The following is an 18,445-nucleotide window of genomic DNA, read 5'->3' as shown; positions in this document are numbered from 1 at the left end:
ATTACTTCCAGGAACTACCGGATCCTAGCTCCTCTGGGACTGCTATTCCTATCAGTCATCAGTGGCAGGAATTTAGGCACAGGGTAGTACATTCCTCAGTCTGAGTTATAATCAATCCCTAATAACAGAAAGAGGTATGCTGGTACTAGGAAGCTCACCTGGTCTTCACCTGGATGATCTAGTGTATTCTCTGATACACCAAAGCTGCTCTCTTTTATGAACCCTTAGCCAATAAGGAGAAGATTGACCGTTCATAATTTAGGTCTTCTCACCCAGGGACTGTTTGAATCTAACCCCCACCAACATACACCTCTCAACGGGGAATAGCAATTCTGAGAGTTAATACAACCACATCGTGACCTTCCTAACTACATTTTTTTTTCTGGGGGAACAAGGTGTTCAGATCTTGTTATGTCAAGAGTCTGAAGCAAACATGAAAGAACAGGACATTAACATAACTAGATCTAGACTGCTTGTTCCCAGGTCTATTTTAAGACATAAGGCACTCATGTAAAATGCATCTGAGAATACATAGCTGAAAGGCTAAGTCCATGGTGGGGAAGAGGTGGCATAAGGTATATTAAACAGCACCTCAAAACAGAGAGCTGTGGAATAAAGGGTCCACAGGGGGTTGAAAAACGTTTAAAGTGCATTAGAGAGGTAGCTGCAGAAACAGGAGGAAATAGTATGAAGCCAATTACTTTAAACTCCCAAGAGCTGGTTTCACCGGCTCCATCCACTCCAGATTTTAATGTTGAGGACAGCGTCTATAGCTTCATGTTACTTTTTATGTGGTAAATAATAAATCCTCGGTGATCCAGTCTCAAGCACAATAACCTCACTGCATGTCACCAATCAACTTCTAGGGCTCCCCTCATGCGATTTCTTCAGGTAAAGCTGAGAGTCACCTTTGAGTTTATCTAAGTCCACTTTTATCACTATGCTCTCTACTCATGCCAGCGTTGGAAACGTCTTCCAAACCTACATCCACTTTTTTTTTTGAGACGTCTTAACCGCCAGCCAGGTTTTTTCTTTTCTTTGTTTTGTTTTTCCTTTTAACTATCATCTCAAATATAAGTTTTTCAGACGAAGGTTAGTCTGTCTGGTTCTGGGCAAGCAGCTCGCAACTCAACCCGTTCCAAAAATGCGGGGACGATGCTGCCAAAAATTCCTGACAAGTACTAACTGGGTCGGCACGATTATTAAGGCGTCCATTTTATTAGTGGTCACGAAAACCCCAGTTAGGGGAAACAACTTCCACGCCCAAGACACCATTCAACTGCAAACCAACCGTACCGACTGCCCATGGGAACCGCTGGGGTGCCGACCCAGCAATGGCTGAACCCACAGAACTTCGATTCAGAGGCTGGCGCACCCGCACTCAGCCCGCAAAGCCGCAAACCAACGCGGAGCACAGCAGGACGACCGTGACTGCGGTAAAAAAAAAAAATCAGTCGCAGTCCCCCAGCCCACGACGCGGCTGGTGGATCCGCCACCTCCTGCCTTCCCAGCCCCGGCCGCGCGCCACCCCCGCGTCGGGAGCAGCCCGAGAGCGTCCTGCTCTCGCGGGATCTCGCGCCTCTCTCCCGAAGCCCGCGGAAAGCGAGCATCACCCGCAGGAAAGCCGGGAACTCACGTGCGGGGGCGGGGGCAGGACGAGGAGGCGGGGCTCCGCCGCGAGGGGCGGAGCATAGTGACGCGAGAGGAGGGCGGGGTCCAGAGACCTGTTGATCGCAGGTGTAGCTGCCCAGACCGGCCCCTGGGTCTTGGGTGCGCGCGCACGCTCTGCGCGGGTCTGGCGACTGAAAGCGGTGGTGTGGCCGTCCGTCTGGGGTGCGTGTCGGTTCGGCTGTCACGACGTCGTGGGTGTCGGCGCGAGGCGGAGCCGGGCCAGTGGGACTGGAAGGCTACGGCGCCGGGAGGTAGAGCTTGGGGTGAGTCTCGGGAGCCCCCTCTGGGCAGAGGGCGGAGGACTCTCGTCCCCACGGCCTGGCCCCGGGCGCGCTAACCCGGGTGGCCGCAGGCTGAGGGCGGGATCCGGCCGGGTCGGGATGCGCTGGCCAGGCTCCTGCGGCTCTGGGTGCAGCCCCACAGCCGCCCGAGCACTCAGCTCGGCTCCAGCGTGATCGGCTTCCCCCCCCTTGGCCGAGCCGACTGGATTGGATGTGATAGAATCTTGGGTTGGTGGTTTCTCGCTCGGTAGCTGGACAGACGCACAGAGTTAATGTTTAGCTTCTAAACGGCGGTTTACGGTACAATTACCAAACTCCTTGCCAGCGGCGCGGGGGAACAGGAAATGTCTGCACAGGTGTAACCGGGAGGATCTGAAGCCCTGCCATCTGAGCCTTGTTTGGGGTTTTGTTATTCTCCAAGAGGTTTGTTTTTCTCCGCGCAGATCCTGAGAAATGCTTGCAAAACGTACCGCACATGTCCTTATCTGCTTGCAGTCTCTCCCGTGGCTGGAAGCATATTCTTTCCAAGGCTACTTTTGAGGTGCATTGGCTGTAAACTTTTAAGTTCTTTGTGATGAGCCCTGGAGCGTTTAAGAAAAGGCTCACTGATTTTTCACCTTTAAAAGGTGTAGCCAAGTGCCGACACTAAAGTTCTGATAGAATGGATTGGTGACTTTGATAACTTGCCAGTTTTATTTTCTGTGCTTTTCAATTCTGTGTCGATGATGGTCGAGACAGAAATCCTTCATCCTATTCTGTTAAAGAGAAAAGGAAAAAATAGTGAAGAAAAGGTCTTCAAAAGTAATGTGTGATTCATCTGCTGTTGTCAGAAGAATTCCTAATAGGTTTTCTGCGGGTGAGAGCTGTATGAAAAATAAGGTTTTTGACTTATCTTTTAGAGACTTTTAAAATGAGCTCTTTTGGACAACTTGTCTAGGTTCATGTTTGTGGCTATAAACTTATGAAAGTAATTTATTTAGTTTGTAAATCGAGTCAATGGTAGTTAAGTATTTTTCCCAAAGGTAAAAATCAAGAGACCCCTAAGCAAACTTTTTCCTTGGAATTTTTTTCAATTCATAAAGTTGTCTGTCAAACTCATGGTACTTGACACTAACAGTTCATTACTATTTTCTTTAAAAGATGCAGATGCCACTTTTTTTTTTAAATAAAAGTTTGCCATTTTAGTGGTAGTACACATTTTCTACTTATTCTTGCCCTTTAGTAAGAAAGCACCCCCCCACACACACACAAACACAATGCACCTACAGTTTCACTGTGTACTCTAATTCAAGATATTTTTTATATTGTTTATTTTCAAAAGTTTATTCACTGTGTAGTGTCGAGAAATGCAGTTTTGGTGTACACTGGCTTGGAAGTTTGTTTTAACAGGATAAAGTTTAAAAATGAAAAGAAACGTGATCTGTTTTAAGGGGTGGTGTGCACTTATAGATGGTGACTTCAGTTGCTCCATTGTGTTGGAACTCTAGTTGTAGAAGGAATGAATCAAGGAGGTTGCTTGACTCTACAGCTTTCTGAAAATAGGGCTTATCTCCGTACAGTGGTCGTTTAAGTTAGCTGGCAAAGGTGAGTTACTAAAGTACTAAGCAGACTTGTTCTTTCACAGCTGTAACTATAAGGTATGATCTAATTATAGACCCTAATGACAATGTGCAGGAAGCTTGGTAGCTTCTGTGCTGCACATGCAAACATGTTGAACACAGTGCTCTTCCTGAGATTTTGTGTTAAGGATGCACATGTGCTGATTCGTGTCATCCTGGAAAAGCAGGGTAGAAATTAGTGATGATGCAGGTGTAGTATTGGTATGGTAGATTATTAACTTTGTGTTGCAGTGATTATTCAAGTGCTCATTTACAATGTATATGTATAATAGGAACAAGAAATAGGTATAGCTACTCTATCATACATAAAAAAATCCTTACAAGTTCTTGGAATTTTAAATAACTTTATGTACCACTCTAATCTTGGCAAGTTATTGAGTTTGTTTTTTTTTTTTTTTAATAAAAATCACACACAGACACACACGTATTTGTACTATTCTTTTCCGTATACCAATTCCTTGATCAGAAATGTAGTGTTTGCCTGTAATTTTGCTATTTATGTACTTGGTTGTCTTCCTGTGTAGCCTAGGTCAGCCTCCAGTTTACGATCCTCCTCCTTCAGTTTCCCAAGCACTGAGATTATAGGTGTACTATATAAGGCTTAGAATTACATTTTAATATAATTGGTTTTCTGTGTGACTGATTTTTTGGTAACATTTTCCTTTTTAAAAAATGCTATCAGGGGAGCCTATATTAGGCCACAAGAAGAGTCCATGGGGCTCAAATTGCCTCATGTATTCATATTTGTAATCTGGAAAGTAAAATTTTATGTAAACATTCACTATCCTCCCTTCAAAGCTTTGCGTGTGCTAATGTGTGTGTGTGTGTGTTTTGTTGTTTTGTTCTTTGATGCTGGTCATTGAACTAGGTCATGGGCCTTGCCCATAGTAGGCCAGTGCTGTGACCACAGAGCTATGAGAACCTCAGCCCCATCTTTAATTACAGTAGTAGATAAAGTTAGTTAACCTGAGATAGCATGACATCTTCGTGATAGTATGAAGTTTATCATATGGAACAGTAAAAAAAGAATTAAAGGTGGTGAAAGTTTTAAGTAACATTGTTGGAGGTGTTTTTTTTTTCTGTTGGATGGATATTTTGCCTATATGTCTGCAACATGTGTATGGCCCACAGAGGCCAGGAGCAAATCATGAGACTGGAGTTACAGACAATTCTGAACTGCTCTGAGGGTGCTGGGACTCAAATGTGGATCCTCTGGGAAAGTAACAACTTGTTCTTAACTCCTCAGCCATCTCTAGCCCTAAGAAATACTGTTTCTAACTTAGCATTTGAGTTTTTCTGGGTTAGCAGGTTTTTCTCAGTAAACGTTTTCTGACATATTCTGTGTACTAGATACTAGAGATTCAAATATTAATAAAGTGTTAAATAATCATGTCAGAAAGTTTCCTTTTTAGGGGGGTCACTTTTTGAGAAAAAAAATTTGTGTAATTCAGTATGCTCTGGAATTGGCCATGTAGCCTAAGCTGGCCTCAAACCCACTGCTTTAGCCTCAGTGCTGGGTTAGTAGGAATGAGCAGCCACTCCCAGCTGTGAATTCTTTCTCCTCTAAGCTTCACTTCTGGCTCTTCTGAACCATGACCGTCACCCCTACATTGAATTCCCAAAGGTGAAAGGGTGGTAGACTGGCTTCTTTCTCTTACACTATCCCTTTTGTAAGATTCTACTTCTCTTCCCTTTCTCCCATCAATTTCCACCCATACCACACTGATGATATCGATTCTGATTTGACAGAGGATGGTGGCTTGCTTCATCCTGAGTTATATCAGAAGAGCTGCACCGTGTTGCTGTAGACCAAAGACAGTATAACTAAGGGAATCTGAAAGTAGGTAAGCCATCACGTTAAGATTAAGATGACAACTGAGCAGACAGGAGATGCTAAGGCAAACTGGGAGCATTTCAGGGACTAGAGGCATGAGCAATAGCAAGATGCCCCTTATTACTTTCTCTGGCTGGTCCCAGGCTAGCTGTGAGTACAACTGGACATGTTTGTAGATGACAGCATAATATTTTAATGTCAAAAGGATGGACTATTATAGGTATTCTTTGTTAGGAATACTTGCTACTTAGAATTTTACCTTTCCTTCTCAGATTCATCCAATAAATAAAGAAGATGCTTGGGATTTGCTTTATATTTCCAGAGAATTGAGGGGAGGAGATAGTAAACAAGACATGCAATACAATAGGTCTACTACATAGTGTTTTAGAAGGTAAAAAGTGCTAAGGGAAGTTGGGAAGGTAAGATTTATTTAGTACACTTGCTGTCTTCAGACACACCAGAAGAGAGCATTGGATTCCATTACAGATGGTTGTGAGCCATCATGTGGTTGCTGGGAATTGAACTCAGGACCTCTGGAAGAGCAGTCAGTGTTCTTAACCACTGAGCCATCTTTCCAGCCCCTTGAATGTGATTGCCTTCCTGAGAGGTATGAAGGCACCTAAGCATGTGAAGAGCTGCTGAGTAACTAGCTCTCGAAATGTGTGTTTCTGCCACACAACAACAATACGGACCACAGCATCACCAAACACAGCATCACCAAATAAGAGAGAGCGAGGCAACAATTGTTCTTGAAGACCTGGTGCAGCGGAAGCTAGAGCTCTCAAATGCAAGTGTTTGAAAGCTTACAATGCATTTGATTTTATATATATTAATATATATATGCATATATATGTATATATATTAATATATATAAATATATATATATTAATACAGTGAAACATAAGCAGTCATTCATCCCAGTAATCCTACTCAATATATTCCCAAGAGAAATGGGGGGAAAACCCAGACTGCAGAAAGAGTTGTACTCAAATGTTCATGTTTATTTATAATAACTATAAGTTGGAAACATTACAGAAATATAAATTTGGGTGTGTTACTTCACAACACACAACCTGCTGAGTTGTGCAGTAAGTTGATGAAACTCAAAAGCATTCTTCCAAGAGAAATAAACATATGATTTCATTTGTGTGAAATTCTAGAAAATTGAAATTCTGGGAACAAAAGCAGATACATGTTTGTTTTAGTTGGGTATCATAGTTCTCTGTTAAGGTGTAACAAATTACAAGTTTAGCAACTTAAAATAATTCCTTTTAATTGTTTTATAGTTTCACAATTTTAGGGAGCCAACCCAGATGGGCTCAACAAGGTCTCTTGTCATTGGTTTCCCAAGGCTGAGGTCAGAGTGTCAAATGGTGGGTAGGTTTCTGGCTGGCAGAGTCCTCAGGGAGGAATCTGCTAACAGGCAGATTCTTTTCCTTGTAGGACTAAAAGCTCAATTCTCTGTTCCTAAAAGCTCCCCACACTCCTCATGTGGGCTCCATTTCCTTTTTACTCTACCTTCACCCTACCTCCTACCAGCTGAAGAAAGCTTCCATTGCTTTTAAAGGCTTCTGTCATTAGATTGGTCCAACCAAAAAAAAAAAAAAAGCTGTCATGTTCTGTGTCAGAAAACATAGATGCCACCAGTGGATTCTGTCTTGCCTATCTTCAGGTTTTAGACAGGTAGGGTTGTAAAGTATGTGACTATGTGTACGTGTATGTGTGCATATTATTATTCTACTTCTCTCTATACTGAAGAGAAAAGGTTATGACGATGAAGAGGCTTGAGAGCTTTTGGGGGTTGGAGACAGTTGGCTGTGGTCGTGATTGCAGTCAGAACTCATTCAGCTGTACATTAGAGGAATGAATTTTGTTGAATAACCATGACTCTGAAAAGCAGGCTAGTTTTTAAATCCTGAATATAAAAATACAGATAGTGAAAATAAATTGATACTAGTATCTCCCAAACTGTTAAATTTTTATCTTATTGAAAACTAAGACTGACCACAGTATAAGCAGAAGAGAAAAATAGAGTAAGAAATCTATAGTAGTGTGCATAATAACATTAAGAATAATACAAGGTAAGAGTTAATGGCTAGCCCAGCCTTAGGTCTTTTAGGTTTAGAGTCCCTGTAGTTTGCCTTGTTTATTGCTGCTCAGCTGTTGGACCTGGAGGTAGAAAAGCAGGGCAATGTGAGCACCTTCACTTTTGATTCATCTGAAGGGTTCCTGTATTCTTCCCCTTATCACTGTGACATCTGCTGCTCTTACCCAGGACCATAGGATTTCTCACACATTGCTGGACCAGCCTTTTGATCTACTGCTCTCATGCACTAAGCTCACTTACCCACCCAGCAGTCTGTCACTGAGCACCCATCTATTATAAATAGCCACTTACCTCAAGTAGCAGCATAGTTATGCTGTGACGTTTGCCAGTCTAACGGGTATATACTATTAGGTTTTAGCTGTATATTCCAAGGTTGAAGTGTTTGCTAGCCATTTAGTCTTCTCTGGCTGTTGATTTGTAGTCTTAGCGTATTTTCTGCTTGTGTAACTTGTCTTGGTTTTAGCCTTCAGTAGTTCTCTGTGTATTCTGTGTATTCTCTGTCTCTCATTTCTATTTGAAGAGGATTTTCTTATTTTTTTTTCAGTCCTTTGATTTGTAGTGATTTGTATTCAATCTTGTTTTCTGTTGTATCCAGATCTTTAAATTTTAGCAGCTTCTTTTAAGCTTGACATGTATTGCTTTGTCATTGAGTTCTATATATTAATCTTACATTTTTTTTTAAAATTTAAAGTTGGTTTGTTGTTTACTTCTAATTCCTACAATAGTTTGATATTCCTATGATAGTTTGCTACTGAATTTAGAGCAATACCCTTTACTCTTGCATGACTCTAACAGTACTGCATTAAATTTCTTTAGGTTTTGTTTCCTTGCATATCCTTTTGCATTGTGAACAAATGTACATAGATAACTTTATAAGTTATATAAATGTGACTAGTACAATTCACAGTTACTTTTGGCACAGGTTTTTCCCTCCTTGTCAGAAGGTTGGTTGAGCAGCCTTGTTTCAAATACAAAAGAAATTGTTTGGATGTTCATATAAAACATACATGTTCCCACACTTAATTGCTTTACACCAAATGGGATCATTGTTACATAAAAACACTGTTACTTTTTTTTTCCTTTAATTTGATTCCAAGGTCTCTCTGGAGAGTGGCTGTAAACAAGCCCTGCCCTGACAGGGCTTTAGGCGATTTGGGTCATGGGTTCTTATGCATTTTTCATGATGGCATACAACCTAGTGCCTAAGCATCCAGGACCTGTGTGTGATTAACTGTCCTCTCTCTTGAAAGTTACTTAGAGCAATACCCCAGTGGCCCTTGCTCAAATTGCGTTCAGTTTGGGATAGCCCTTCTCTCCTAGAGCTCTTAAGTGGGAAGGAAGTCAGGTGTGTTTAGGCAGTGAGACAAAGGAGGCATCTCAACAAAGCTCGTGGAGTAATAGAAGCAGTTTGTCATTTTTAGACTCAGACAGAGGGCTGGGCCAGCAGGAGGGAGAGGTGCCTGAGGAACAAGAGGAGGAGGACCTGTGTATTCAAACCTTGAGTGTAGTCCAGGATTCTATCTAGTGGTGTGTCCCACAGAGTTCCTCCCGGGTTTTGGGAGCAGCCTGCCACAAAAGTTCCAGAGAGTCACACAGCTGAGAAGTGGGTATGCTACTTAGCTGCTCTGTCCTTTCATAGTGTGAGGCTTGAGCAAGTCAGATACATTGGATCTACACTCACCATAAGAAAGTGGTCAGCAGGAGGCAAGGGTATATATAGGACAGACAAGGACTTGTATCATACTGAGTACCATACTGAGAAGGTGGGAGAAGGTTAGAGAACTGGAGATGTGGAGGGTAAACAAACCCCACCTCTCATAATGAAAGACCGCCTCATGTTGAGAATGGATGCAGAGCCTCTGCAAATACCTTGTTTGGCTAGTGCATCGCTGCTAATGGTGCATGCTTTGTGTCCTTCATGATTTATTGCTGGAACCCAATACACATAGACAAAGTAATGCTTTTATTCTGCAGTGTTCAGCTCTCAGTCTTGGGTTTGAAGGGTGTGTGTGTGTGTGTGTGTGTGTGTGTGTGCGCGCGCGCGCGCATTTTTAACTAATCAACAATAAAAGAAAGTACCATTTCCCTTTTAACCCACCAACAATACTACTTTTAAATTTTTTGTGAGGTTGGTGGCTCTTAACTGCTGCATCATTTTGCCTCTGAATTGAAGATACTGAAGAGCACTCTTCAATATTTCAGAGTAGATCTCAGGACTTATGTGTATAGTCTTATTCATTGTAGTCTGCTTGCAGTGAGAAAATATAAAGCAAAGTATGCACAGTTAAGGTGAGGTTTCAGGGCCTCCTGCCAGTGAGCTTATGCAGGACTCTCCTTCCTCCAGTAGAGACTTAAGGGTGATGTGAAAATGTTGTCGGCCAGGAAGCCCACTAGAGACTGTGTGTACATCTTTTGTTGGAGGATGGTTACATAGTCTTTCTTACTGAGACTGTACCAAAATTCTAGCCTTCCAGAAGGCAATAAACATTTGTGATACGTCACATTGTCTGTAGCTTAGTGCATTCTCACTCCACTAAGCGAGAGGGGAAGAAGCCTCCGAGCTCTTGAAGCCTTCCAAACAGACCAGCGAAGCCAGACTGCCATTGTAGGTTGTTTTTTTTTTTTTTTGAAGTTTAAGTCATGTATGGTCTAATTCCCTATTTAAAGTACATGCCCAAGCCAGGCGGTGGTGGCACTGCCTTTAATCCCAGCTCTTGGGAGGCAGAGGCAGGCAGATTTCTGAGTTCAAGGCTAGCCTGGTCTACAGAGTGAGTTCTAGGACAGCCAGGGCTACTCAGAGAAACCCTGTCTCAAAAAACAAAACAAAACAAAAAAATAATTAAAGTACATGCCAGTAGTTCTTAGTTACTCACACAAGTGTACATCCATCACTATGATTTTAAAGTATTTTATCACCAAGAAAAAAGAAAAACAACCTTGTCCACCTTAGCTGCCACCCTTTCAAAACCTGACCTCCACCCCCAGACCTTACTTCTCGAGTCCTCAACAACCCTTTGTACTGTGTGAACAATATGCAACCTTCCAAGTCTTTCTTTCACTTAGCTCTTCCTCGCTGTCCATCCCTGTAGTGTGTTACCAGTAGTTCATTTCTTGTTGTGATTGATGTTCCATTGTATGGCCACACCACATTTTGTTTATCCATCTATCCATCAGTCAATGGAATTTGGATTATTTCCAATTTTGGCTATTATGAACAGTGTCACCTCTTTTCAACATAGCCTCCCTAGTGCTTTCGAAAGCATAAATATAGACTCCCATTGAAATAAGCTCTACTTTTTGTTCTTCTGACACACTTTTGTTTACACATTTTTAGAAGCTGTAGTCTTAGGGTCTGAGGCTTAGCATGCTTGGATATGAAGATTATGTCCCCTTCATTTGGGGCTATTTTGTAGTTTATTTTCTCTGTAGCCTGTGATAATTTAATATTGGAAAATAATAGTTCTTTGAAAAGTGGGTAATGTTTGACTTTTGTCCCATTCTGGTGCCACTGTCAGTGGGAGAATGCTTATGTGTTTTCTGTTTTCCCCTCAACTACTTAGTCTTTTTGTTTATACCTTTGCTTGAATTACTTTTAGGACTGTATTTTCCTGTGTAGTCCTCTGGACCTTTAGATTTTTAGCATTTTTTTTTTTTTAGAAAATGTTTTCACTGCTTCCATATGGTCTTTTCTCCTATATCAGTTCTATCGGTTTTATATCTCCCTTTTCTTTAATCAGCTCTGTGAAGATTTGTCTAATGTGATAGCTTTTGCGGAAACTGAGTTTTATCCGTCCTTTCACCTGACAGTTTCTGTTCTACTCCCTTTGTCTTCACGTTATATTTGGACTTTACGTCATCCATTTTGCTTGCTTGTTTCACTTCTCAAGTTGAGTTCTGAAATTCTTACCTCTTTCTAGAGGTATTTATTTTTTCTTTCTAAGAATCATTGATAGAGTTTGAGTACATTCATTCCTCTTTTAAATAGTGTTTATGGGTGTGTGAGTGTGTGGGTGTGTTTGTATTGCTTTTTTAGTGCTTTGTATGAGAACTTAGGAATATTTTTAGTAGTACTATGAAAGTTTTATACAATACCCTACCCAACTCAATTCTTTCTAGACCCAGTGCCTTCCCTATCCATCCTACATTGTGTTGCTTTTAAACTCATCAAGACAGATTTGTGTTGCCCTAGTATTCTTGGATGTGTGGCCTTCCTTTGGAGTGTGATCTACTCACCAGGGGTAGACACTGACTCTCCTAGAAGCCATCAGTTTTCTCAGCTAGGGCTCCTCCGCTAAGGCTGGGGTTTCCTGTCCAACTGTAATCTCCATTTCAGATTTGGTATGGCTTGAGCTTGCAGAGGTCTTGTGTGGGTTGTCTCGAGTACTGTGAGTTCATATGTGTAGCTTCTCTGTAGTGTCCAGAACACACTGTTTCCTTTAGGTCATAGACTGCCTCTGGTTCTTATACTTTTCTGCCTCTTGTACATTGATTCCTAAGCCTCTGGAAGATGGGGTACAGTATATCTGTTCCATTTAGGCTTAGCATGTGGTCTCTGATTTTCTGTACCTTGTACCAGTTGTAGACCTCTGTGTTAATCCTATCTGCTGCAGAATTGAAGCTGATGGGCCTTAAGAGATGAATCAGTCTATGGGTATAACCTCAACTTACTGCTCACAAATATTTTCTTTTCCACTTTTTGTTTTTGTTGTACACATTATTGTCAAGTACCCAGTACTATGCTATTTGTCTTTGCTCTGCTCTTTCATTTCCTGTGTTATGGAGGGCTTAGTTCATTATCTCTTTTTGGTTCTTTTTTATTTATCTTGTTTACTTATTTATTTATAGCAAGTGAGCATGAGATTGCTTTATGTGGACATCTCAGCACGTATGTGGCCAATAGAGGACAACTTACATGGGAATTGGTGTCTTTATTCCAAGGATCAACCTTGGACTGCCAGACTTGTTGGCAAGTACCTTTAACCTGTGAGCCATCTCAGGGGCCTGCATTCTCTCTGTGTTCACATTTTCTTTTTTCTTTTTTTCTTAAAGAATTATTTATTGTATTTATATAGTACTCTGTAGCTGTCTTCAGACACACCAGAAGAGGGCATTGGATACCATTACAGATGGTTGTGAGCCACCATGTGGTTGCTGGAAATTGAACTCTTGACCTCTGAAAGTGCTCTTAACTACTGAGCCATCTCTCCAGCCTTGTGTTCACATTTTCTAAGACTCCAATTATATTTACCTGAGGAGTCATAAGTTAGTCCTGATTGTGGGAAAGTGGAGCAAGGTGGCAGCTCTAATATGTGTGTGTGCTGGTTTCAGAGAATAGAGAGGAGGTGGGGCACTTCAGTGATGAAGTCTGAGAATTTATTCCTATAAGGAACTTTTTAAAAAAATAATTCTTATCAATGATTTTACTTATCTTTATTTTATGTACACTGGTATTTGCTGCATGTGCTAGGTTGTCACACTCCTGGAACTATAGTTAAAGACAACTGTGAGCTGCCATTGGGTGCTAGGAATTGAGCCCTGGTCCTCTTGGCAGAGAGCTCACTGCTGAACCATTTCTCCTTTAAAGGGAACGTATTGCCTGCTTACAGGAACAGTAATGTAAAGTAATCCATGTAATGGGGGTGAGGACAGGGACAGAGGTCATGCCTGTTTTCACTTCCATTTCCCAAACTGGCCTTCCTAATACAGATTTGGTGTAAATCTCCTCTCCCCCTCAGATGGCACCTGGTAGCTGTTCTTTCCTGTCTTTGTACTGTGTGGATTTAGAGTTCTCTGGAATGGAAAGGTTACAACTATAAATGTCTTTCTTGGTCTGTAATATTTGGCTCTCCATCTCTTAGCTGCTGTCTCTCCTTCCTTCTGTAGGAGCCAGTCACTTTTGGTATCCCCAGGCTTTCTCTGATTTTCAGTAGACTGACTAACTTTTTTTATCTGTTTTCTGTTGGTCTCAGGTAATTCCTGTGAAAGGGTCATTTGACAGCCCCCCCCCCCCAAAAGGGGTCCCAACCCATGTGTAGAGAAACAGGGTTAGAGGAAAGGAATCAAGAACACATACTTGTCTGACATCCTGTGTAGAAATGGGAGGCACAGTATTTTAAAGTATCTGTCATTGCTCCTCACAAACTTGAGTTCTTAAAAGGAAATCATTGTTTCACATATTTTATTTCATGGTGTGGAATTAGTGACAATTAAATTTTGTTGAAAGAATATAATTTTAAAAGAACATTCTATTTAAAAAAATAGGGATTTATGGGCTGGGGGATGGCTTAGTGATGAAAGTGCTTTCTGTGCAAGTGTGAAGACCTAAGTTTGAATCTCCAGAACTCTCATAAAAGTTGAACATAGAGCACAAGTGTTTAATCCTAGCATTTCTACAGAGAGCTGAGAAGCAGAGACAGGGAATTCCCAGGAGCTCACAGGCCAGCTAGTCTGACGTACATAGCAGAAAACCAGTGAAGAGACTTTGTTTTGAACAAGGTAGAAAGTAGAGACCAAAACCAGAGGATGACCCTGACCGCTGTGCTGGTATGCTTTGTGAATGCCCACATTCACACACAAATAAAGTTTTAAAATAAAAATAGAAATTTGCTAGTTACTAGTTACTTTCCTATTGCTGAGATAAAATACCATGACCCATGCAGCTTTTAGAAGGAAAGATTTATTTGGGGCGTACAGTTCTAGAGGGATAGGAGTTCATCAGTATCATGGTGGGAAGCAGCAGCTAAGAGAGGGCAAATCTTGATCCATTAGCATGAGGCAGAGAAAGCTAATTGGGGATGGTATGTGTTGCAGGAATTATTAAAAAAAATGAGCTGGCACATTCCCACGCTAATGCTGGCACCGGCGTATTCTCACCGAGTTACTCTCTCCAGCTAGCTGTCTGCCGCGCCCACTGTGTTCCCAGCTCTCGTTTGCTTGTCCCTGAAGCCACTAGTTCCCTCTTTGCTATAATCCCCTGTGATCGGCAGTCACACATTCTAGTAACGAAACTGAACCACCAACCCCGTGGTTAAAAATCACAATACCCAGTGACCCAGTAAAATGAAAACTCTTAAGCTTATAGTTAACCAATTAGATTTATGTATCAATAAAATCACAATTTACAAGATGCCAATACAATAATTTCAGAGCCGATTGATAATGATAGCTTTATCCCAATTATGCTAAGCTTATGAAATTATCATGTAGGCCTTCATTCTCCTTCCCCTCTCTCCTGAAATGCTCCCAGTCTCCCTCACTCCTAGCTCTGCCTCCCTTTTCCCTGTCCAATCTTAGGCCTCTTGCTGCCCTAATGTGATTGGACAGGGAAAATCTTGCAACGGGCATGGGCTTTTGAAACCTCAAAGCCCACCATCCCCTGTGATATCTCTTTCAGCAAGTCCACTCCTCCTCCTCTTTCCCAAACAGTTGTACCAACTGGTGACCAAAGAATTCAGACATGTGAGGCTATGAGGACCGTTCTCATTCAGTCACCACATAAAGAGCTACCAATAAAGAACGCCCTTAATGTTATACAAACATGGATGGATTTATTATAAACTTAATGTATAGATGCATTTTAGGGTTATTTATATCTCTTTAAGAGGAGGTTGCAAATTATGGAGTCAAATAGAAGAAACAGCTAACATACTTTGTAATTTTAAAAAGATCTACTTCATTAAGCAGGTCAGTTATTGTTACCTCATGTATGAGGTGAGCAGTCCTTGACTCTGGGATGGGAAGAATTTATCTGAGACCAGGCAGCTGATAAGCTGGCCTGGAAACAAGGTCTGTTGACTGATTCTTTAGAGACTGATGGCTTTCATCTTTAGTGCTTTGTTTCCGTGGGTATTTGATCAGTAGTGGTAGACTGACCTAATCTCTCATCTTTTATGTCTGTGAAGATAGAATGCAGTGACTTTCACCTAACTTTACCAAGGCATTTGTTAAGACCCTATGCGCCTAGCATCCCTTTTGCCTAGCATCCCTTTGCACATGCTTTCTTCCTTAGCGTTTCTGCTGCCACACTGGGCTTCTTTGTGTTCCTCCATGATACCAGATATGGTCCAGACTTAGTACCTGAAGTTGCTGTTCACACTAACTGGGCTTCTTCCCCTCAGGTGGCTTTACCTCTTTCAAATCTTGCTGTGATATAGGCTTCTTAGTGAGTCCTTCTCCGCTGTCGTGCCATCCTGCATCCTTCCCCTTCCCTCATTAATACATAACATTAGTACATAATCTTCTAGTTATTTATTATGTTATCAAACTGTGAAGCTTTATGTGAGCGTTCCTCATTGTGCTAGTTCAGTGTTTGGTACTTGTAAGTATTTGTTAAATGAAAGAGTGCAAGAAGGAAATTTAGTTGATTAAACAAAATATTGATAGTGAGTGAGTACTTGTTTTTAGTTTAGCAGTTGAACATTTAAATTCCATTAAAACAGGAGCACACATTTGCAAAAAAAATGGAATATCTCACTCAGGATTTTTATTTGGTCTAGTTCCCTTAGGAACTAGTTCAATTTGTATAAAATCTAACTGTCTTGAAAAAGACAGCCTGTTTATAGACCATCAATTTATTTAATATAATGATTTATTGTTGACAAAAACAATACCACCTCAGATTTAATGTATTTTTTTCAGACAGTATTTTTCTTTTATCCTTCACTGAACATTGCAGTGTTGGCATAGGTAGTGATTAATATCCTAACAACCTAAAAAATATCTAAATGTTTTTATTTTCATATTTCAGAATGCTGTTCTAATCCTTTTGATGATGAATTGTGATTTATTCAATGATTGTGTGAAATAATAAGTGAGAAACTCTTGATCAGCTTTTACTTAATTTTTTTTCCTTTCCTTCTCTTTTTTTGTAGATTTTCTTTGAGATCATGCTGATGAAATATGGAGTCCTCTTTGCTACCTTCACCTGGATCAGAGAAAAGCTGCTTCACTAAGGAAACATAAAGAAAACAGATGTGCAGAGGACCGCTGCGGATGCTGCCTCTGCACCTTGACTCTTCTCTGTTTTCAGCCCAGCAGGACTAATGATTCACACGTTATCGAAAATGATCTATTCATCATATATTTTTAGCAGTTAAAGTTATTTTTATCAGCGTGTCAAACTTACAAATTTTAAGAATTATTAAACCTAGAAGGCCTTGTTTAAAATAGGTTGCTTTTCAGCTCTCAGAAATTCAACATTTACTTTGTTTTTACATATGAAAGTCCTCAGAAATGTAACACATCAGGAACAATATGGACTTGGAAGCATATAGTTTTATTGTGGCTTGCAGTGGAATTAAGTAGACAACTCGACATCACCCACTTTCTTGTCCAGAATACCACATAAGCATATTACTTAACTTTAATGCAAAAGAAGTGGTTTGAAAATGGCCTGGGTAAAATTTTTACGGAAACCTAGTGGTAATCTTGGCAAAGCCTATCAAGCTGGAAGTTTGCTGTCCTTAGCCCCTACTGTAGGCTTGTTAAATGAACCAGGACAGAACAGCTGCTTTCTTAATAGTGCTGTACAGGTGAGACCTTTAATTACTTGTTTCAGCTTTTAATGTGCCTTGGACTCTTATGTAATGATTCTTTTAATACCTCATTGACGGGAATGACTTGTCTGTGTGTGGGGTTGGTTATATGTACCTCTTTATATATGCATGAGCATATAGGTTTCTGTGTGTGTGATACATGAAGTCAAAAGTTAGCAACAGGTGTCATTCCTCAGCTGCTTTCCACCTCGTTTTTTGAGGCATGCTCTCTTACTGACCATGCAGCTCATCCAATTGGTTGAGCTCCAGGAAAATGCCAGGGGTTACACACTTTACCATTGCTGGTTTCTGCATGGTCCAGGGATCTGAGCGCAGGCCCTCAGGCATGCATGACCGGTACTTTACCAACTAAACCTTCTGCTCAGTCTTCGAATACCTTAATGTCACTTTTAATGGCGCAGAAGATACTCTTCTGAACGTTTTGGTTTTTATAATAATTAGAAATGATATTTTCCCATAGAATGGTACACTGATCTGGTATAAAGAAGATTTTTATTCAAAATGTGTAATAAGTTAAAAATATAAAGTAAACATTTTTTGTTTTAATTAGCTAACACTGTTCTACATGTTTTTTTAAAAATAAGTCAGGTGTAAATCTCAGTCTTTGGTATAAAAACAGTGAAATAGGTTGAAATAATGCAGATTTAGTTGGGGGGGCACCCTCTCACAGGTGAAGGGGAGGGAGCTGGGGGGAAGAACTTTGATAGCGGGGAACCAGGAAGGAGGCTACATTTGGGATATAAATAAATAAAATAATGAATTAATAAAAGAATACAAATTTATTTTCTTTCACCTTACAGTGAGCCTTAAACTCCCATTTAAATTATAATTTGAGTACCACTGTTTTAGACTAACTGAGGATTATTTCATCAGTTTAATACCTTTTTGAAATTATTTCAATAAATATGTATATAAACATCCTTTTCTACTTTTAATAATCTTTCTTCTGTGAAATATGCTTTGCCCTTTTAACAGCTTCATATGTTTTCTTTTGAACACTAATGTTAACTAGACCTGTATTGTTTGTTTAATGACTTTACACATCTGTGACGTGCCACATACCCCAGCATCTGAAAGCTGTTCTCAGCTGTTTTCCACCTGGAACAGATCTCCCCCTGAAAGTTCTTTAGCTCCCCCAGGAAAGGGAGCGTTAGGAAAACACGGGCTCGAGTTCACTTTGAACACCTAGCTCAGAGAGTCTACTGGTATGAAGAGAAAATAGTCCTTAGAGAATGGCAGTGGATATCAGAAAATCCAAGCACCAGATAGTTGAAGTTAAATGCTTTGATTGGATCCAACTGTCAATTTTGGTCTTTCCTGTTTTCTACTTTTACATTTTTCCTTTCCTTTAGTTCTCACAGTGTGTACGCACGTGCATA

At 40.8% G+C, this 18,445-nt stretch overlaps 1 protein-coding gene across 3 annotated transcripts in view; it reads left to right on the top strand.

Moving 5' to 3' along the window:
- The first annotated feature begins 1,768 nt into the window (after nucleotides 1-1,768).
- Usp53 (ubiquitin specific peptidase 53) overlaps nucleotides 1,769-18,445 on the top strand; it is a 58,423-nt gene continuing 41,746 nt past the window's right edge. The window contains exons 1-3 of one of the 3 annotated variants that reach the window (XM_031375343.1): nucleotides 1,832-1,934; nucleotides 5,321-5,415; nucleotides 16,383-17,042. In XM_031375343.1, the coding sequence (XP_031231203.1) occupies nucleotides 16,899-17,042 (144 nt within the window). In that variant the 5' untranslated portion in view covers nucleotides 1,832-1,934; nucleotides 5,321-5,415; nucleotides 16,383-16,898. Of the gene's footprint in view, nucleotides 1,935-2,014; nucleotides 2,376-5,320; nucleotides 5,416-16,382; nucleotides 17,043-18,445 lie in introns of those variants that run through there. The other 2 variants (XM_031375342.1, XM_031375344.1) reach the window with 2 other exon arrangements.

This window comes from Mastomys coucha, unplaced genomic scaffold, assembly GCF_008632895.1.
Source record: "Mastomys coucha isolate ucsf_1 unplaced genomic scaffold, UCSF_Mcou_1 pScaffold16, whole genome shotgun sequence".
NCBI lineage: Eukaryota > Metazoa > Chordata > Mammalia > Rodentia > Muridae > Mastomys > Mastomys coucha.
The sequence above is the reverse complement of the archived record's forward strand: the minus strand, read 5'-3'. Positions and strand labels throughout refer to the sequence as shown.